Source organism: Molossus molossus, unplaced genomic scaffold (assembly GCF_014108415.1).
Source record: "Molossus molossus isolate mMolMol1 unplaced genomic scaffold, mMolMol1.p scaffold_m16_p_2, whole genome shotgun sequence".
NCBI classification, from domain to species: Eukaryota; Metazoa; Chordata; class Mammalia; order Chiroptera; family Molossidae; genus Molossus; species Molossus molossus.
In genome coordinates this window covers 2,126,661-2,147,786 of record NW_023425355.1, presented here as the reverse complement: position 1 = coordinate 2,147,786, position 21,126 = coordinate 2,126,661, and the positions used below count along the sequence as shown (strand labels likewise).

The 21,126-nt window shown below is 57.2% G+C and overlaps 1 protein-coding gene across 3 annotated transcripts; it reads left to right on the top strand.

Annotated features, from left to right (window-relative positions):
- The first annotated feature begins 2,609 nt into the window (after window positions 1-2,609).
- Window positions 2,610-20,432, top strand: NLGN3 (neuroligin 3). 3 transcript variants are annotated; one of them, XM_036270666.1, is made up of 7 exons: window positions 2,610-3,152; window positions 3,778-3,837; window positions 7,367-7,426; window positions 8,973-9,122; window positions 14,683-14,868; window positions 17,243-18,032; window positions 18,650-20,432. In XM_036270666.1, the coding sequence occupies exons 1-7, from the start codon at window positions 2,696-2,698 to the stop codon at window positions 19,491-19,493; spliced, it is 2,547 nt and encodes an 848-aa protein (XP_036126559.1). In that variant the 5' UTR covers window positions 2,610-2,695; the 3' UTR covers window positions 19,494-20,432. The 3 variants fall into 3 exon arrangements, with proteins under 3 accessions (XP_036126559.1, XP_036126560.1, XP_036126561.1); XM_036270667.1 differs by lacking the exon at window positions 3,778-3,837; XM_036270668.1 differs by lacking the exons at window positions 3,778-3,837; window positions 7,367-7,426.
- The last annotated feature ends 694 nt before the right edge of the window (window positions 20,433-21,126 follow it).

Below are 21,126 nucleotides of genomic sequence, written 5' to 3'. Positions count from 1 at the left end.
GGAAGAGCACCTGTTTGTGATTTGCAGGGTGTGTGTGTGCCTGCCTGAGTGTGGGAGGAATTGGGCCATGCCCCAGGACTTGAGCCATCTCTGGCACAAAAGGAGTTAATGGCAGGGACCGCGCCCCCCGTGTCCGGGCACGCGCAGCGCGCCCCCTTGGTGCGCGGGCACAGCAGCCAGGCAGCCGGAGAGCAGATCTCGGGGATTCGGGTGCGGAGCCCTTGGCCTGGAGGCGATATGGGTGGTCTGTGGCCCGGTTCAGTCGCTCGCAACAGCCCAGGGAACAGGTGAGGCCGCCTGCCCGGGTCTCTCATCCTTTAGCTGCCCATACCTTGCCCCAATCTTATCCCCTCCCAACCTCGGGCTCCTTCACTCTCCAGCCAGTGCTCCCCATCCTTCTCAACCCCATGTTCTCCATCAGCAACCCTGACTCCCCAATCTGCCCCCCCCTCCTTCACCTCCTCCCTGAATCCGGCATCCCTGTCATTCTCCTGCCCACGGTCCCTCTATTTCCACAGCCCGGCCCGCATGCTCATCAAATGCCCTTACTGAGGGCCCCCCAGCCCCATCCCTGTATCGCACATTGCCAGTCCCCCTCCCCCGCAGTGCAGCCCCATCCCTCTTCCATCATAGCATCTCACGGCCAGGCTCCCTCCCCCACGCTGCAGCCCCCCCCAGGCCTTTATCCTGCCCTCCCCCCCATCCCAATGCAGCTCCATGCCTCAGTTCTGATCGGAGCCCGGAGCCCTCCGAGCCCCCACACTGCGGCTTGCAACGCCAGTGCATTCCTGTACAATGCCCCTCACCCAATACTCTAGCTACAAAGTACCCCGATGCCATTCCAATTCCTGGCATTGCCGCCTCTCCTTGTCTTCTCCCAAATGGCAAGTGGGACCAGGATGGAGATCTTGGCCTTGGGGGCTCACAGTGGCTCTCAGGGTACAGAGGGCGTTTGGGGGTCGATTTGTCTAGGTGTTCACGGGGGAGGGGCGGCAGGGAATTGACTCTAAGGAGCCGGCATTTGGCACCGAAGGGGTACTGGAGAGGTAGGCATCCCAAAAGGGTTAATGGAATTTGTGGGGAGGGGCAGCACCGAGAGGGTTAATCTGGGGGGGGTGCTGGCGGGGAAGCCGTGTGAATGAGCGGTCTGTGCCCCAGAGTTGCCATGGAGATGGTGAATGGGGGGATTGTGTGAACTCAGCTGCGGACTATCCCCCCCCCATACACACACACACACCCACTCCCTCCTGCCCCACCTCCCTACTCCTACCCCTTCCTTCCCCTGCCCCTCCTCCCCCACACCCGGGTGCATTATGGGCAGTGCCTGGAATCTAACCCCCCCATACTTTGCTCCCCATTTCCTCTGAGCCCCCACCCCTTTAGTTGCTTTGCCTGCCTTCCCTCCTCCACCTCCTCCTTCTGCGCTCTCTCGCTCTCTCTCTCCCTCTCTCTCTCTCTCTCTCTTTCTCTTTCTCTCTCACACTCACACATTCTCATTCCCCCCCTCGAGGTGGCCGGTGTTCCCAATCTCCCTCCCCCACCCCCTCAGGCAGTTCTTAAAGCCTTAAAGGAGAAGGCCTGCAATGTTGGAAAGCGGGAGAACCGGGGGGAAGGAAAGTGTGTGTGTCCATGGACGCGTGTCTGTGTGTGCCTGTGGATGTGTGCTGATGTGCAACCGTGTGTCAGAAGGCCTCTGTGTCTTGACTGTGTTGCTATTTCTGTTTCTGTCTCCACCTACGTGCTGCCGGAGTCTCTGGACATTTACCTGAGTGGTGTGTGCGATGGTACTTGAGTCTCTGCGAGTCTCTGGCTTGGGACCCTCTCTGTCTCGGAATGAGGGCACCTCTGTGGCTTTGGAATGCATGTCTGTGAGTGACCGGCGCCCTGCCTGGTATCTGCCTTGGTCTCTCCACTTCCTCTTGGAGAAGTTGAGCGGCTTCAGGTGTGCGTCTGTGAGTGGGTTCCCCACGCGCTATTTTCCACTGGCTGAGCATCAACAGTGCCTAGGGCGCTAGGCAGAGGGTCTCAGCCCGAGCTGGGCACTCGTGTGACTCAGCTGGCCCTCGGATCGGACCAGATCTGACAGAGGCTTAAGGGTTTGGGAGCAGTTAGGGCTGAGGAGACACGTACAGGAGGGCACAGGAGGGTCTGGGGACTTTGGCAAATGGCCATCTTGCCCCTGCCCTTGCCCCTGCCCCGCCTGAACATAAAGCGTCTCTCTGTGCCCGGCCATGGTTGGAAAGCCCAATGGAGCTCGTGGGGGCCAGCTGGAGCCCGAGCTGCACGTGGGAGCTCCAGCTGGCCCCCACGAGCTGATTGGCTGAGGAGTTCGAGTTGGTGACTGGGAACTTGTCAGGCTGTCAGTCCCCTCGGGTTTTCCAACCACGGGCCGGGCACAGAGCATGGTTCAGACTGGCAGCGAAGATCATCTGGGCAGGGCCCCAAAGACCCAAGCCATAGCCCTCCCTATTGTCCTGGATGACGAATACTTCCCTCTCTCCACAGGCCCTGAGGGAGTCCCCTTTCTGACGCTGTGGTGCTTGGACGACCTGCTCCCTACGTGGCTGGCACCTGTGGGTGTCCCTCAAGAGCTCAGCTTTGAGGTTCGAGTCAGTGTGGCCATGAAGGGGCTGCCTGTTGGGCTGATGCTGTGACCCTGGAGTCTGCCTTTCCTGCCAGACCCCCTGTGCGGAACATGTGGCTGCGGCTGGGCCTGCCCTCGCTGTCCCCGAGCCCCCAGCCCCCCGTTGGCCGGAGCCTGGGCCTCACCCTGTGGTTCCTCGGCTTGGTGCTGAGGGCCAGTACTCAGGCCCCAGCACCCACAGTCAATACTCACTTTGGGAAACTAAGGGGTGCCCGGGTACCACTGCCCAGTGAGATCCTGGGGCCTGTGGACCAATACCTGGGGGTGCCGTACGCAGCTCCTCCGATCGGCGAGAAACGGTTCCTGCCCCCCGAACCACCCCCATCCTGGTCGGGCATCCGGAACGCCACACACTTTCCCCCAGTGTGCCCCCAGAACATCCACACAGCTGTGCCCGAAGTCATGTTGCCCGTCTGGTTCACTGCCAACTTGGATATTGTCGCCACTTACATCCAAGAGCCCAATGAAGACTGCCTGTACCTGAACGTCTATGTGCCCACGGAGGATGGTGAGTGTGGCGGCTGGGCACTGTGCCCCTCTGCCCCACCTGCCCTGTGGCGTTCGTGGCTTGCATGTGGTCGTGTGGCCGGCAGCATGCATCTGTCTGTCTGTGAAAAGGCTTCTAACCATCACTCTGCTTGGCCTCCCCCTTCCTCCTCCCTGTTCTTCCCTCTCCCGGCATTGTCCGAGCGCCCATGTGTGAGTGACACTGTGACCAGGAGGGCCCGGCCAGGCCTGGGAGCTTTGACAAGTCTAGGGCCAGAGCGCTGGATGGGGTCCCCTGGGGAGTATGGGTCCCTGCCGGCAGCTGCCCAGGGAGGATGCTGGCTCCGCAAGGCCCCCGTTGCCATTCCACCTGCTTTGAAAGGTGGTAGTTGTGTGTACCAGGGGAGCTGGGCGTGTGGGGTGGGGGCAGGCCTGGTGGGCACTGCTTAGGTGTCTCCTCTTTCACTAGCTGGTGCCTCCTCGCGCGGGGGTCACACTAAGGTAAGTGACAGAGACAAGGAGGTACTGGGACAGGCTCTCTGCCACGTGCCACCTCCAGAGCAGCTCTTGGGGCCTGGGGGGCGGGGGGGTGCATGCCCCTCTGCAGAGGCCTCCTGTTATTTTTTAGTTTTTTATTCATTTTACAGTAAAGCGGATTTCCAAGGAATGCGCCCGAAAGCCCAACAAGAAAATTTGTAGGAAAGGAGGTAGGTAGCGAGCCGGCGGGGCGGGAGAGAGAGAGAGTGAGGGCGGGCTGCCTGGCTACCTGCCCTGGCCCCTGAGGACCCAGCCTGCCTTCAAGGAGCCCAGGCTCAGGGGCGGGAGGTGAGCAGACACCAGCTCGTCCAGGGCCCTGGCCGCCTTGGCAGGTTCAGAGCAGAAGCAGCAACCCCCTCCTTCCGATCCTCCCAGCCCTCAGTTCCCGCCCTCAGCATGTGCCAAGGAGAACCGGGGCAGCCAAGGTGGAGCCAGAGACACTGTCTTTCTGGTCGGGGAGGTCGGGGAGCCGTGGGCTCACCTCCTCCTTTTCTCCCGGGTTGATAGTCTAGACCTAACTCCCCAGCCCTGAGGGTGACACGGAACTCGTCACAGGCTCCTGCCACCCACCCCCACCTCTGGCCAGAGTGTAGCCGACTGCCCTGGGCTGGCTTTGGGCAGACCTTGGGGTCTCCCAGAACTGCAGACGGTAAAGGAGGCGTTTGCAATGGGCCCTCTGGCTGGGAGGAATGTGTTCTCCCTGCAGAACAACTCTTCATGTTCGAGTAGCACTTGATGTTTCCTGGACCTCAAGTTTATGGGTGAGGAAACAGGCCGAGGGGGTGACTTGCTGGTCTGTGGCAGAGCTGGGACCCAAACCCGGGTCTCTTGACCCTCAGGGCAGCGTTCTTTCCACTGTAGCACGCGAGACAACCCCCGGCTAGTCATTCCCGCCTCCCCGATTTGAAAACTGGTGACGTGTGGACAGCTCGGGCCCCACTTGAAACAGTAACCGCCTGAGAACTAGTGGAAAATCAGCCTTACAACCCCAGGGCAAGCTTGAAGTTTGTTTTCCTTTGAAATCCTGGAGCAGGGCTCCCCCAGGTGGGGTGTTCAGGACTCTGGGGACAGGGCGCTGCCTTCTCAGTGAGAACCTGGGGCAGAGCCCAGGATGGCCACGTTGGGCATGCGCGCTGAGCAGTGAGCCGGGCCTGCTGCCCTGGCGGAGTGTCCCACCGTCTCCCTCCACCCAGCCCAGGACCCTGCACACAGTAGGCGCTCAGTAAACCTTTTCCCTGCACGAATGAAGAGGCACGGCGCTGCAGGCTGCAGGGCTGGGAGCCGCAGAGCCTGATCGAGTCCCAGCTCTGCTAACTCAGGCCTCAGGCAAGTCTTCTCCTTGCACAACCTCTGCTTCCGCACCTTAAGGTGGTGGAGGCCTGGCCTGGCCTTAGTCCATTTGGCCTATGGATGAGCTCAGGAAGGGGCTCTCTGAAACCTGCTCCTATGACTTCCTGACTTGGGTGCGAGGGAGAGGAGAGGACTTTAATTAACATTCCCTAAAAGGAATGACCTCCGCAGGGCACCAGTGGGGGCCTGAGACAGTCCCGTCCAGTCCCGAGAGTTAGGCTAGAGAGCCGGCTGTAAGCTCCACACAGATACGTTTACTGATCGTGATAGCTGACCGTGCACAAGGCCAAGTGCTGGGGTGTGGAGAGAGATAAATGAGGCAGAGGAAAGATTTCAAAAACAACTAAAGGCCCAATCGCCACTCTGCAGAGGCTCCTAGCCCAGGGTTTGGTCTCAGCCGGTTTAAGGCCCCACAGGCCAACCTGGGCCGTGGGTTTGCAGACAGTGTTGGGAGGTCATTTGGTCATTGCACCGTTCAGAGTTGTTCCAGATTCAGGGCCCATGGGCGTAGAGGAGACTCGTCCGCAGACGTGTTTAGGGCTGTGTGCTTGGGGCAGCAGCACCCTGTCAGGGTGGGAGATGGGCGTGGCGGCAAGGGCTTGCTCAGCAAGTTCTGAGCTGAAGGAGCAAAGGCAGCTGTGTGCGGGAGGCTGGGACAGTGCAGCCACCCAGGGACACTCCCGGGGGGTGGAGGAGGGACGCATGCTCTGCTCAGGCCCACGGGAAGTCAAGGATTTCCTGGAAGACCTGCCCCATCCCCACCCCAACCCCAGCATGGGGGGAGTTCATGTTCAGGGATGAGCAATTCCTTGCTGTCTGGAAGGGGGGCCCACTGGCTGGATAATGACACCCCGTGTCCCACAGGGTGTCTGAGGGCAGTGATGGCAGATGCTAAGACGGTAGACACCTCCGGACATTTGGGAAGCTGGAGGCGGTTTCTGCCCCTTGGGCTGGGCTCTTGCCCTAGTTGAAAAGCCATTTTGTATTATGAGGGTGGTTCCTGTTTTGATTAATGGCTGTGAGGGAATTCAGTCACTGGAGCCCCGGCCAGCTGAGAAACAAGGCTATTTGCTGCCTCCAGGCTGAGCGTGTCTGGTGTCCTAGAGAAGAGGGCAAGCCCCAGCCACCAGCACAATGACCTCTGTCTCCGCACAAGGCCCAGCACGCAGCCAGGTGCACTTCTCGGCTCCTTAGAACAGGAAGAAGAATTGGTGCCAGCTACCCCCAGATCCTAAATGTCTCTCTTCTCTCCTCTGGTCTCTTCTTTTCTCTCCTTCCCTTTCCTCCCTTCCCCTCCATGCTCAACCTCTTTTCTCATTTATTTCCCCTTCCTTTTCCCCCGTCCCCAAAAGATGGCATGGTGCAGTGGAAAGACCTTGGGCTTTGGAGCCAAGCAGACCTGGGATTGAATCTCACCTCTAGCGCTTTCGAGCTGTGTGATCTTGAGCAAGTCACTTTACCTCTGTGAACCTCAGTTTCCCCATCAGTAAAACGGGAATAAAGATAGTACCCACCTCATTGGAGTGTACGGAGGAAACCACGTGGCAGAAGTAGAGTGTCTGGCACGTGACAAACATTCAGTACATAGTACATAATAGGAACTATTACTATTATTCCAAGCTCTCTCTCTGTCCCTCCCTCCCTCTCTCTGTTTCTCTTGTTCTCTGCTTCTCTCTTTCTGTTTCTCTCTCTCTCTCTCTCTTTCCCCTCCCTCCCGTTTCTCTGTTCCCGCTTCCTTCTTCCCCTCCCTCCTCTGGCTGCTCTCGGGCCTAGTTCCTATGGGCAGGAACCCCATTTGACATTAACCAGAGCAGGGGGCCCCAGCAAGGAAGACCAGAGAGACGGCTTCATGTCCCATTTTCTCCTATGGGAATCGGGGTGAGCTGAGGCCCAGCTTGAGCCTAGTCACTGGGCCCGGGGAGCTCGGGGCTGGGGTCCTGGGGATCTTCTCTGCCGCCTGTCACACTGCAGCTCAGCCTGCCTGTGTGTGCCCGCGCAGCCCCTCCCAGACGGAAGACATTCTTCCTCGAGTGGCTCTCCGGCTCTGTGCCCTGCCCACCTGCTGCTACCTCCTTCCTAACTGGGAAGGTGGTTGTTGATGTGGGCTCTTGGGGACAGGGTGGAGGGGCAGGGAGGCCAGCACAGCAGGGGCCTGCGACACTGTCCTCCTGATGAAGGTCTGGGCCTCAGCCCACCCATGCCCTCAGTTCTTGCCATCCCTCCTGCGTGTCCTGGGCCCAGGCCCAGAGCTGGCTTGCTGGGCCACACTGCAGTCATGCTGTTTTTGAATTCTCTCTCTGTTTTGTTCTCTGTTCTGTGCTGTTGTGTCTCCCCGTGTCTGGTCCCCAGGATCCGGCGCTAAGAAACAGGGCGAGGACTTAGCGGATAATGACGGGGATGAAGATGAAGGTATTTGGGGGCTGCAGGGCGCGGCGGCTGGTGCATGGCACAGAGCCCCTCCCCCTCTCGATGGGGAGAAGCCCCGTCTGTCTGTCTGTCCGTCCGTTGGTGTGTTTCTGTTTCTGTACAAGGCCGTTGGGCTGTTCATCCATCTTTGGCCTGGGAGTTCCAGGGTGATGGACATGGCTGGCGGGAGCGGGGGACCACGAGCATCCTCCTCCCCCTGGTCCCCCGCCCGTTCTCAGGCCCCACTGTAGTAAGCGGGCACTGCGGGGACAGCTCCCCCTCACCTTCCGTGGCTCACGGGCAGCAGGGAGAGTGGAGAGACAGCAGGGCTGAGGGAGGGCGAGGAGACGCCTGTGTCATCGAGGAGACACCTGTGTTCTGTGGGGAGACCGGCTCCCGGGAGGGGGCCCGGCAGGTTGCGGAGCGGAGGAGTGAGGCAGAGGCCAGCAGAGGGCCTGGAGAATCCTCCAGCTGGAACCTCCCGCCTTCTAGCAACGGAGAGACGGCCTTGGGGCCGGGGGCTGCCTGGGCTCAGGACAGGGCCAGCGGGGCCGAAGCACCAGGCTGAGGCCGGGACACCACAGCCCAGTCAGCAGACGGCTGAATCAGTGTTCCTTCCTCTGGGAAAACGGGTCGCGTTTGCTCGGCAGTTCTGCCTTGTCCCTCCATGCCTGGCCCTGCCCCTCCGCCCCTGGAGGAGACAGTCAGGGGGCCCGTTGCTGGTGGCTAGGGTCGTGCTGGTGTGGCTGTGTTGACAGGCTGCAGGTGGAGGTGATCAGGCCGGGAGCCTCCCCGGGCTGCCGAAGCTGGGGAGCAGCCACTAAGGCCCCTCACTGTGTGGCCTCTGGGAGGCTCCATCTGCTTCTTAATGCTGACGGGACAAGGTGTGTCATCCCCAGTTCTGTCCTCTCCTCTTGCACTCCCCAGTGGCTGCAGATAAGTCTGCCCGAGCCCGGGGAGGGCGCGGTCCATGAGCACATGGCCGAGAAACCGTGTCAGCAAGGTCCCCCACCCCATCTCCGCCACTCATTCCCCTTTCCCCACATTCTTCCTCGTTCTCTCCCTGTGCTACCCCGACTCCCACCCCTCTTGTCTCTGTCTGCACTGGGGGCCAGCTGCTGCAATGGCCGTATTTCCATGGAACTGGTCTAGTCGTGGGGTTCCAGGGCTCCCCGGCCCCTGCTCTCTAAAGCCATATCAGGTCCCAGGACTCCTGGGTGCCCAGGGAAGGACTCGCTTGGTGCAGCCAAGGGACTAGCCCTTTCTCCTGCCCCAGCCCCGCCTCACCAGCCCCCCAGGCCTAGCTGTGCCAGGCATGCCTGGCTGCTGGGAGGCACCCGAAACCACAGCGTTTAAACGTCACTGAAGTCCAAGTGCTTCTGGCTGCTGCCTGAGCGCCAAGCCGAGCAGCCGCACGAGTCCTGCCCTCCGAGCTGGCGGCGGGGTCCTGGAACCTGGGATAGCTTTGCTGCCCGCACCCCCAGGGCCGGCGGGGGTGGGGGAGGAAGGGCGTCCTACCCAGCCTGTGTCTCACCCCTTCTCCTTACAGACATCCGGGACAGTGGCGCTAAGCCCGTCATGGTCTACATCCATGGAGGCTCTTACATGGAGGGGACAGGCAACATGATTGATGGCAGCGTCCTCGCCAGTTACGGCAACGTCATCGTCATCACCCTCAACTACCGGGTTGGGGTGCTAGGTACGGTTCCCTGCTGGGTGCCCAGAAGGAAGCCTGGTTCTCGAGGAGGAGGAGAGAATGCTGGCGAGTCCAGGACAGGTGGCCTTGGGTGACCAGGGGCACGATGCTCTTATCCCATTTCCCTACCCAAGTAATGGGAGCTGCCCTGTGTCCCAGGGCCCTTTCCTGGGTGTTTAGCTGCCACTGGAAATTCAATTCACACTTCACACCTTCTCTTAGGCCTTAAGCCAGGTCTCTGCTTCCAGACTTTTGCTTGGCTGGGTCGTGTAGGGTCCATTCGGTTTCTAGTGTCCTGTCCCCATCGCTGCCCACCCACTCGCACATCCCTGAACACCCTGCACATACATGGGTATTCCTCCTAGCCTGTCACATAGCCCCCCCGTACCCTCACATGTTCACACAGGCACGCTGCCCTCATTCACCCCCATACGTACGATGATTTGCCACTGCTGCCCGCACAAGCACACACACATATCCACACACGTAGACCCCCACCTCCTCATCTGCGCAGCTCCTCACGTACACACATTCCCCCGCACTCCATACACAAGCCACACGTGTGCTTTCCCACACACGTCCACATGCCCACATATCTCCAGACACCCTGTATCCTACCCCACATCTATATAGATTCCTCTCACCTTACACACACATACACACACACACACACACTCCCATACATCTCTCCCTCCACATATCTGTATCCACATGTATACTTGACACACCCACACCCTGTATATCCACACAAAAACCCCACATATATGTATCTTAAATTTGCATACATGTTTCTTCCACACACAGATGTTCATATCTCCGTGCACACCCTGCTTCCACACCCTTCCAACACCCACATACCCGTGTCCTTCCCTACATAAACAAACCAATATTCTCCTTCCTGCACATGAAAACCCATACCTGCATATCCACACCTCCCCACCCCACACATACACAACACTGCACACACACCTCATATCCCTGCTTGCACATCTACATCCCCTCACATGTACACACACATAGACCTCTCTACACATATACCCACATGCACACGTCCCATACATACCTTGTATATATACACCTAATATATACATATGTACATATTCCCCACCCTACCGCACAAATGTATACACATTCATATACCCAAACCTGGCCATTCATGAACATACAACTCCATTCACCCCCACGCTCATGTATACTTCCGTACCCCGTATACACACACATACACATTTTTTCTACTCTGTTATGCATTCATCTCCATAAACTCCCACCCGTTACACAAACACACTCGCACACATGCACACGACACGCCCTTCCCCACGCACAGTCACCCACGCACTTGTCTCAGTGATGCAGGCTGCCACTCGACCCCGTAGCTTCCTCAGTGACTGTTGATGCCTCTCTGTGGCAAAAGTGCCCAGGTAAACACGTGCCGCAGAGAGGGTGACCGAGCACACAGTCCTCGCTCCCTTCCGGACGCTCACCGAGGCCTCGGAGGGCACACGCAGCCCCACGTCCCTGGAGTGGCAGGAAGAAGCCAACTTCTTGCCTGAAGGCCTTGTGCCCTCGGAGCTGCAGTGGGGGTCCAGGCTGCTTGCCAGGTCTGGAGGCCTGTGTGCTGAACCAGCAGCTAGGCATGGCTTCCTGCATGGCCAGTTGGCTGACAGAACCTTATTTTAATTTGCTTTTGAGTATATGCTTTGCCAGTTCGAATCCCAGAGGCCCTGGTACTACTGCCTTTCACTGTGTATGCAGAAAGGCGATGTCCTCTTGACTTGCCCTTAATACTCTATGGGCTAGCAAGACACCTTTTCTGGGTTCAGACTGGAAAAGGTGGAGCCCGTGTCCCCTTCAGTGGCATCTGGGCACTGGGTGTGAAGCCCGCGGGTCATCTCCCTGGCCTCTAACGGTCCGGCGTGCTTTGGTTCCGTGGTTCTGCTGCTGCCCTGTCTGAGCTGGCCCAGACCTCGTGGCTCTCCGAAGCCCTGTCCTGCTGAGGAAGGGGATGTGCATCTCTGAGAGGGAAGTGGCACCAGGCAGGGGGCTGGAAACGCAAGTACTAGGGCCGCACAGTCCCTCAAGGGCGATGAAGATACAGGCGTACCCGCACACGTGTACAGGCAGACATAGCCGGCAGGTTAAGGCCCAAGGTAGCGTTACTACTTTATTTCTCAGTGAGAGCAATCGAAAGCGTTCAACCCAGCTGCTTCTACAAATTATAAACACAAGGCTTCATTCTAGAAGGTGTATTGGCAAACAGAGAATCGTAAGAATATGCTTCAGTTCCGTTTTATTGGACTGGCTAGGGAAGAAGGAAAAACAGAGGAGAGGAGGGGGAGAGGGGAGCATCGGGAAGAAAAGAGAAGGACAGGGAGAGGGAAAGGGGCTGTGGAGAAAGGGGCTGAAAGGAGACAGGAGAGACTCGGGGCCGGGGGCCGGGGGCCGGGGGCCGGGGGCCGGGGGCCCGCCCTGTGATTTGCTGATTACTCACAACCTGCAGCTGTTCGACTCGGTGAGCTTCTGCATCAGAAGTTCTTAACCTCTCGGGGAGTCCTGGACCCCTCTGAGGTTCTGACGAAATCTGTGGACTCTCCCTGGAAACACGCTTTCCAGCCTCCTCGCCTTTGGGGAAGCAGCACAGCATATGTGTGGGCAGAAATATTATTCTTTGGGCTTCAGCAGTTAGTGATCGAACTAATATTACCCAAACCTCAGAAGGAGTCATAAACGGAGATTTGCTCCGAAGTTCTTTACCGCTCTGGGACGCAGCTCTAATCAGTAAGCCAGATGGAGAACGTGGGTTTGTCCCTGACACTCGGGGATTCTCCTGAGTGTAGCCCAGGCTTTGTTTTATTTCCCAAAGCATCCCAGAATAGGCTGTGTGACTTGAAGCGAAACACCGCACAACGATATCAATCTTACCACAGGCGAGTTGATACAAACCCGAGTTAAGTTCCTATGGCATCTCATCAATGTTATCACAGAATGATGGGGAAGGCAACGACGTTATTCGAGGAGCTGGTGTCTATGTTTTCATTCATCCTCCCTCCCATCCGCCTCTCTGGAGCACGGAGCCCAAACAGACAGTTCACTCTAAGGTGCTTCTTTAGACATCTTGGGTGATTCATGTATTTGGAGCAAGGCCAAGGCAGAGTGGTAGCTTATTTGAGAAGCCCTCACTGGGCTTGAGACCAACAAAAGAAAGGCACCCCAGCAGGATACAGGATGTGGTTATCCCTGGGGCTGAGGGGGGCTTGCCAGTTTGTATTCTGGGTTCCAGAACTGAATCCTACGGCCTTGCCCAGGTCCCCTTCAGGCAAATGGAAAACCTGGTCAGCACCCAGCCTTGAGGGACAGGGATGTCGGGCTTGATACAACGTGCCAGAGTCCCCTGGCTTCTGTTGGCAAGCAACTTACCGTGTACTGCAGCATCCACGCTGGCCCGGGGAGACCGGCTCACATTTATTCCGACAGTTTGTGGAGTTGGGGATTTCAGCCCCCGTTCTCACGTGCGTTGCATGGATGGCTGAGTTACGGGGGCGCGAGCAGCGGGCCTGCTCTCCCAGGCCGCCAGGCTTTGTGAGCTCGCGATCGGTCATGTTTGCTGTACCATCGTCTTGAGCCTGTTGGATGCAGCACTTCGAGCAGGACTTCTGCTTCAGTGCTTCTTATCCCCAGGTCCTTGGGATCGCAGGTTGCCGAGAGGGATGGTCAAACCCTCCACCCAGGCCTTTCCGGCCTTCGCTCCTAACCCAGGAAAGCGGTACCTGCTGGAGCGGTCTACTCCACTCCATCCAAACGCCGGCTCCTCCTGCTGGTTAGGACAGATGTACTTGACACATTTCACTGAACGATACCTTCCTTGGCAAAGGCTGAGGCCAAGTCTGCTGCTGCCGAAATGAGAGAAGAGGGAAGGAGGGTTTGGGGAAAGGAGGGGCGGGAGACCGGCGGGCTAACAGAAGCACGGGCCGATTTCTGCCCGAGGAGCGCAAGGCTTGGCCAGCCGGGTTCAACCTCGGTCAGCCTGCCTCAAGCTTCGCAGGAGCAGCTGGAGTTGGTGAATGGGCCCAGCGAAGGAGAAGCTGGTCCCCTTGTCTAGAGAAGCAAGGGCTCCTCCATTCATTCTCATTTCCTCATCGGGAACCTGGGGCCGAAGGGGGCTTGTGACCAGGTCGCGAGAGGCGGCAATGAGCTCTCGTGCAGAAGCTAGAGACCCAGGGACCTGAGAAACACGCCGAGGAGGTCTTGTGTCTGCCCAAGTCTTTCTGAGCTCAGCTTCCGCCTGTGGAGGACCAGAGAGCGGTCTGAGCTCAGGGCGCCTGCCTCCTCCAAGTGGCCTCGCACACGCGGTGCAGGTGCTAAGAGGGAGCCTTCAGGGTGGGGTTAAAGACGCGCCGCTCCAGGTCTGGGTTTCCAACCTGTAGGAGTGCCACAACACCGCCCTGGAAAGAACCCTTCTGGAAGCCTAGGGTGGGGGAAGACAGCCTTCCAAGGAGCCTAGGGATCAGGGGAGAGGGATGAAATGAGGTAGCAGGATCCATCTGAAATGGCAGCAGGGTGGGGGGGGATATAGGACATCTCTGTGGAATAGCCAGCAGGTGGGTGGGAAGGTAGTCTCCATGGCAACAAGTCTCCACAGCAGCAAATCCCAGCAGGTGGGTGGGAAGGTAGTCTCCATGGTGACATGTCTCCTCGGCAGCAAATCCCACTGGGTGGGCGGGGAAGACCTGTTTCTGTGGTAACGCGCTGCACTGACTCCCCTATTTCTCCACCAGATTAAAAAGATGGTCTGAGCCAGTGCTTTTCCAAGTTTAGCAGGATGAGAATCACCTGGAGAGTGTGTGAAACACTGAGGGATGGGCCCATCCTGTTCCTGAGGCACCTCGTCTCTGGACAAAGGGACAGAAGCCCTGTCCTGAGAACCAGGGCAAGGGAACAACCGAGGCCCTGGAAAGAGGCGGAGATGGGCGGGGAGAGCTTAGGGATGGTGGCCTCTTGGGGTCGTCACTCTCTTCACAGAGAGAAGGAAGGGGAAAGAGAAGTAACTGCAGATTTGCAATGTGCTCAGCATATTAGGGATGCTTATTTCTGTTCCTTGTATCCTTGTAACAATGTGTTGGAGTGTTTTTGATCCCCGTGTTACAGAAGAGGAAACGGTAGCCCAGAGACTTGCAATAATTTGCCGAAAGCCGCGTGGCTAGTAAGTGGTAGAGGCCGGACTCAAACCAGGTGCTAGAGTCACGCCTCGGATCGTACGCCTGGGCACAGGAGGCTGGGTCCTGGCCATTTGCAGTCCCTGCAGGTTAAGTCTCCCGACTGGAGGCACCCCTTCAAGTGGTCTGGAGACGCCTCCTTCCAAACCGGAGAACGGGCGGGAGGCAGGGAGGCGACCCTTCCCGTGCTGGTGCTGCTGGACCTGGCAGAGGGGACTGCTGCTTTGTGCGAGCTAGGTGGCTGGGACCACGCTGCATGTCCATCCTGGCTCCCAGCCCCGACCCGGCTGCCGTCAGGCCCCGCTCCTCCAGCCCTCCGCCTTCACTGTCCTCATGCCTTTCGTTGAATCCAGGGTTCCTGAGCACGGGGGATCAGGCTGCCAAGGGCAACTATGGGCTCCTTGACCAAATCCAGGCCCTCCGCTGGGTGAGCGAGAACATTGCCTTCTTCGGTGGCGATCCCCGCCGGATTACCGTCTTTGGCTCGGGCATCGGTGCGTCCTGTGTCAGCCTCCTGACGTTGTCGCATCACTCTGAGGGTGAGTAGCTCTGGGGGCAAAATGTGAATGAGCAAAGTCCTGGCTACTCACCCTGTCCCTCAGGCCTTCCGAGCCCCGGAGCGCCCAGCTCCGTGCCGCAGGAGCACCAGGGGAGTCTGCCCGCCACCTTCTACCAGCTCAGCATCCCTTTGGGGAGGAGCTGATGGCAAATGTTTCACTAGAGCAGTGGTTCTCAACCTTCCTGATGCGGCGACCCTTTCATACAGTTCCTCATGTTGTGGTGACCCCCAGCCATAAAGTTATTTTCGTTGCTACTTCGTAACTGTGATTTTGAATGAATCGCCATGGGAAATATGTGTTTTCCGATGGTCTCAGGCGACCCACAGGTTGAGAACCGCTGCTCTGGGGGGAGAAGGAATTCTCCCAATGGGACAGAAGGGAGGAGAGGATCTCATCTCCACCATCTCCTCTGAGGCTGGTTCTCGCTTGGGGAAGCGGGAGCCCAGTGCCTCTCTGACGGACATGTGACTGCAAGGTAGAGCTTCAGGGTGGAAGTTAGATTTTAGGTGAAACACTCGTTTTCTGTTTTTTCTTCTGAAGAATAAGTCTGTACAAGAAGGGAACTGTTGCCCTGGCCAGTGTGGTTCTGTGGATAGAGCATCTGCCCACGCACTGAAGGGTCAGGGGTTTGATTCCTGGTCAAGGGCACGTACCTGAGTTGCAGGTTCATCTCCCTGTAGGAGGCAACCAATCGATAGGTCTCTCTCACATTGATGTTTCTCACTCTCCCTTCCTCCCTTCCACTCTCTCTAAAAATCAATGGAAAAATATCCTTGGGTGAGGATTAACCAAAAAAAAAAAAAAGAAGAAGAAGAGGAAGGGAACTGTCCTTCAGGGGGGAGATGGGGCCCAGGCGAGGAATGCTAACCTGTGGGGCAGGCTTTTTCTGAGGGATGGCCACCTATGATGGGACTCAGACCTCCTCCCAGGCTGTATGACCCTGCTAAGGGAAACTCTTAGTTTTAGCCCCAAGGAGAGCCTCTCCTTGCCATGAGTCCCTCTGCCAGCGACTCTTCCAAGGAAGCTAAATGGTCCCTTTTGTGCTCACAGGAAATGTTGTCATCGCACATGGTCTCAGAGGTAAAGGTGCCCTTCTCTGAAGTAAGGAAATCTGTGACAGAAGACATGGCTTCTTCACTAAAATCAACCCCATGAGTTAGTGGTCTTCTCCCAAGAAGACTTTCAGTCTCTCTTTGAACAAGGCTGGTCTCCCTAAGAGACAAAAATCACCTTCCCTGACTTAGAAATTCCATGGTGATCCCTCCAGGAACCGCCTTGGTGAGGGAAGACCAAGCTGGGGGCTGCATCCCACCTTAGAATGTGCTTCTCGGTGATCACAATGGGAGCAGGAATCCCTTTTCCCCAAAGATGAGCCAAGTGACTGGCCGTGAGGGCGCCTCTGTCTGAAAAGAGGGACGAACACTGCCTCCTCTGATTGGGGACGATTTCCCTGGGAGGAGAAGGCCTTTCTCGGAGCAGTGCTACACTCTGTGTCATAGCGGGCCTGTGTCCCCAGAGGCCTGGAGGCTTTCAAGATTTGTTCTCTCTGCCTTGCTGTAATTGACTTGTGGAGAATAATCTTTCGAAAAGGGGGGCTGTCTCTTAAGTTGTCACCTGTATTGCTGTCCCTCTCTTTCTGCCCATTCAAACTGCCTTTCTCTTAGAGGAACGGAGTTGTGTGCCCCAGGACCAGATTATGGCGATGCTGGGGCCAGGGAGAGAATGATAACCTTTTTCCTATGGAAGAATCATTCCCTTTTTGAGTTTGGGGGACTGGCTCCCCATCAACCAGGGGAAAAGCTGGATCTGAGGCCTCAGTGGCTTCAAGAAAAGAAAAGTCTCTGTGGAGACTGTGGACCGGGAGGGCACATTCCCTGCAGACGTTCAGACCCCAAGACCTTTGCCCTCGAAATCCTTCCCCAAACTCCCAGAATGTGAGGCTCTCTCCTGCCTGCATTTCTCATCTCTCATGAAAAAGACCCCTTTGTGGTGGGAGCGCCAGCTCCCTGGTGGTGCGCTGGCACAGAACTGGGCCCAGCTGGGCAGGAAGCAAGAGGGGAAGACAAGGAGAGATAAAGAGAGGGAGCAGGAGGAAGCTGATGTCTGGGACGCAAGGGGTTAATTCTTCCTGGCATGTCCTTAACCCCCAAGTTACCAACCATTGCCCCAGGACAAGGAATCGAGAAGCAGGCAGAGTACCAGTCAAGGAAGGAACCCAAGGACCCCTCCTCTGGTCCTCTTTCCCAGTCCATTCAACCCATAGGGCAGCCTCGGGAACAAAGGAAGGAGGGCGTGTTCGATATGTCCCTCAGAGACAGGACTGATCTGACCCGGTGCCGCCTCTCTTCTCTAGGGCTTTTTCAGAGGGCCATCATCCAGAGCGGTTCTGCTCTGTCCAGCTGGGCTGTGAACTACCAACCAGTGAAGTATACCAGCCTGCTGGCGGACAAGGTGGGCTGTAACGTGCTAGACACTGTGGACATGGTGGACTGTCTTCGGCAAAAGAGTGCCAAGGAGCTGGTTGAGCAGGACATCCAGCCAGCCCGCTACCACGTGGCCTTCGGCCCTGTGATTGATGGTGATGTCATTCCTGATGACCCTGAGATTCTCATGGAACAGGGTGAGTTCCTCAATTATGACATCATGCTAGGTGTCAACCAGGGCGAGGGGCTCAAGTTTGTGGAAGGGGTGGTGGACCCTGAGGATGGTGTCTCTGGCACAGACTTTGACTATTCAGTCTCCAACTTTGTGGACAATCTGTATGGATATCCTGAGGGTAAGGACACCCTGCGGGAGACCATCAAGTTTATGTACACAGACTGGGCAGACCGTGACAACCCCGAGACCCGCCGGAAAACACTGGTGGCGCTCTTCACTGACCACCAGTGGGTGGAGCCCTCAGTGGTGACAGCCGATCTGCACGCCCGCTATGGCTCACCCACCTACTTCTACGCCTTCTACCACCACTGCCAGAGCCTCATGAAGCCTGCTTGGTCAGATGCTGCTCATGGGGACGAGGTCCCCTACGTTTTCGGTGTCCCTATGGTGGGCCCCACTGACCTCTTCCCTTGCAATTTCTCCAAGAATGACGTTATGCTCAGTGCTGTCGTCATGACCTACTGGACCAACTTTGCCAAGACCGGGTAAGCAGAAAGTGATGGTTCTTCTTTGGGACCCCAGCATGCCCTCCCCTATGCTCCTCCATCTAAAGCTCTTCCATCATCTCCCTTCCTAAAGTACCCCCCAAATCTTGCTTGGTAACTGTTTCACCCCCACCCCCACCACCCTGTACTCCCTCCTCTTGAGTCTTTCATGCCATTTCCTTCCCTTAAAAGTTGTGCTGAGGCTAATAACTTGGTTAACGTTGGGACTGAGCAGGGGTGAAAGTCATTGGCTGCACTGTGGCATGCGACGTTAAACGGTCAGAGGCCATGTGAAGTGGGAATAAAATACATGAAAGAGCCTTCAAAGGGTTCTTGGAAAAACTGGGCCACTGAAAAGACTGATGGATGCTCAGGACCATGATCTTACAGGAGGGGCGTAGGGAAGGATGAGAGAGTCCCATGATGTGGTGGGCAACAGGAGTTCAAGGCTGGGGAAGAGGAATATGGACCAAGGGAGGGGCCCGGAGGAAGATGGAAATGGTGAGAAGTTTTGGACTGGGGAGGAGATTTGTAGGGGTGGGTCTGAGAGGAAGAATGCTGGGAGCTTTCCTCATCTAGATAGAGTGGTGACCCCAGATTTCCATGTGGTATTTCAGGGATCCCAACAAGCCGGTCCCCCAGGACACCAAGTTCATTCACACCAAGGCCAACCGCTTTGAGGAAGTGGCCTGGTCCAAATACAATCCCCGAGACCAGCTCTACCTTCACATCGGTCTGAAGCCAAGGGTCCGCGATCACTACCGGGCTACTAAGGTGGCCTTTTGGAAACACCTGGTGCCCCACCTATACAACCTGCATGACATGTTCCACTATACGTCCACAACCACCAAAGTGCCGCCCCCGGATACCACCCACAGCTCCCACATCACCCGAAGGCCCAACGGGAAGACCTGGAGCACCAAACGGCCAGCCATCTCCCCTGCCTATAGCAATGAGAATGCCCAGGGGTCCTGGAACGGGGACCAGAATGCAGGGCCACTCTTGGTGGAGAACCCGCGGGACTACTCCACTGAATTAAGCGTCACCATCGCCGTGGGGGCCTCCCTCCTGTTCCTTAACGTTCTGGCCTTTGCTGCCCTCTACTACCGCAAGGACAAACGACGTCAGGAGCCCCTGAGGCAGCCCAGCCCTCAGAGGGGAGCCGGGGCCCCAGAATTGGGGGCTGCTCCCGAGGAGGAGCTCGCAGCATTACAGCTGGGCCCCACCCACCACGAGTGTGAGGCTGGCCCCCCCCACGACACACTGCGCCTCACTGCGCTGCCCGACTACACTCTGACCCTGCGGCGCTCCCCTGATGACATCCCACTCATGACCCCCAACACCATCACCATGATTCCCAACTCCCTGGTAGGGCTGCAGACGTTGCACCCCTATAACACCTTTGCCGCAGGGTTCAACAGTACTGGGCTGCCCCACTCACACTCCACCACCCGGGTATAGCTCCAGCCAGAACACAGCCTACCTTCCAGCTCCCTTCCTCCCACATCCACGAACACATGCACACACAGACACACAGACACACAGAGACACATACAGACATATATGTATACGCACGCACCCACGCCCGACAGCAGACCCACCTGCACAAACATAGACGTGGACATGCGCCCGCATGTACAAAAACACAAATAAGGAAGTAAACCTGAACAAACCCTTCAAATGGGGACGCAAATGTGTCCTTGGGAAACTGAGGACCTACGGAACAGCAGCTGAAGCCAGCTCCTTGAGCCTGACCACAGACACTCCTGGGGGCCTGGAAGCACCGGCCGGAGACCCCCTTGGTGCTCGCCCTCCGCCTCTCTTGGAATTGCACCACCGACCAGCTGCAGACCTGGGAGCCGGAAAGAGCAGAGGGGCTCTTTCTCCCCCAGACTTGGTCTTTTTTTCTGGGTCTTGTTTTTGTTGATTTTTTAAAACAATTTTGGAACAAATGCTTCTCCGACCTGTGAGTGCAAAGAGGCTCCGGAAGGGAGGGGCCCGGGCCCAGGTCTTTCCGGCTCTGGAACCCCTCGTGCTCACACGATCCGACCAAGGAACAGGACTCCCAAGAAAGAAGCAGATTTGAGTCAGACCACGGGGTAGAAGGAGGAAGGGGCTATCCCTGGATGGGGTTGGAGGGCCATGGGGGAGAAGTCTCCAGCCATGTCTGTGTCCCCCCGGAGGGCTGCAGACCAGACTGCAGAGTAGAGTGGTGAATGCGGTTCTGTGGAGGCCATGCCTCCGCCCTCGGGGTAATGCCATCAGAAATTCACCCCATTTTATTTCCAGTCTCGTGTCTGTCATTTCTCTTTCCAAAAGGCAGTGTTTTTTGTTGTTGTTGGCTTTTTTTTTTTTAAAGAAAAGTTCTTAAAACACTAACGGAAACCCATGGAGTTTGTCCTTTGTAAAAATTTTAAACACAGTGTCTTGTTATAAAATAAAAAATCCAGTTAGCACTCCCAACTCGCCTCCCTTGCACAGGCCTTGCCCCACCGGACCTCGCAGCCGGGTGTCTCCGAGGCGGGATTGCAGCAGCTCTCGGCCTCCTGGGCGCGGGCGCAGCTGCGTGTCTGGCTGTTCTGCTGGACCCGCAGGAAGGCCTCTCCAATCTTCATCGGGTTGCTGTCCCCACCCCTGGGGCTATGAGTTCTTGCTGCTGAAGCCTCCTGGTGCCTCGGGTCTCCTAATGAAATGGCAAAAATAACACTTCTTTCTCTTCTGCGTGCCATCAGGCTGCCACTGCCACCAGGGCCACCACCCTGCCCTCATCCTGGACTTGGGGCTGGGAGGTTGACCTGTAACAGGCTGGAATTCTTGCTCGTCTCTGACTCCAGTGAGGCATCAGGTCTGTGGACTCCCTGGCCTTGGGTGACTGACAGAGCAGGGGCCCTCTCCTCCCAGAGATGCTCGTGTCCTGTTCTATGGATTGGAATTGGAGAAGTCACTGGGGCCCTGGGAGCAATTTCTCCCCGGGATAATAATCAGTGGCTCCCTATCGACCCTGGGGGACAGATTCAACGGGGTCCCACAGGGTTCGCATTATGGTATTTCATATTATTCTCGGTGACTTGAAGGGCTGAACCAGCAGTCTGCT

Excerpts from the sequence above, each read along its gene's own strand:
- NLGN3 (XM_036270666.1), top strand. The coding sequence starts at position 2,696 with ATGTGGCTGCGGCTGGGCCTGCCCTCGCTGTCCCCGAGCCCCCAGCCC. Across the intron at positions 7,427-8,972 it reads TGACGGGGATGAAGATGAAG|ACATCCGGGACAGTGGCGCT; the intron begins GTATTTGGGGGC and ends TTCTCCTTACAG. Across the intron at positions 18,033-18,649 it reads ACCAACTTTGCCAAGACCGG|GGATCCCAACAAGCCGGTCC; the intron begins GTAAGCAGAAAG and ends GTGGTATTTCAG.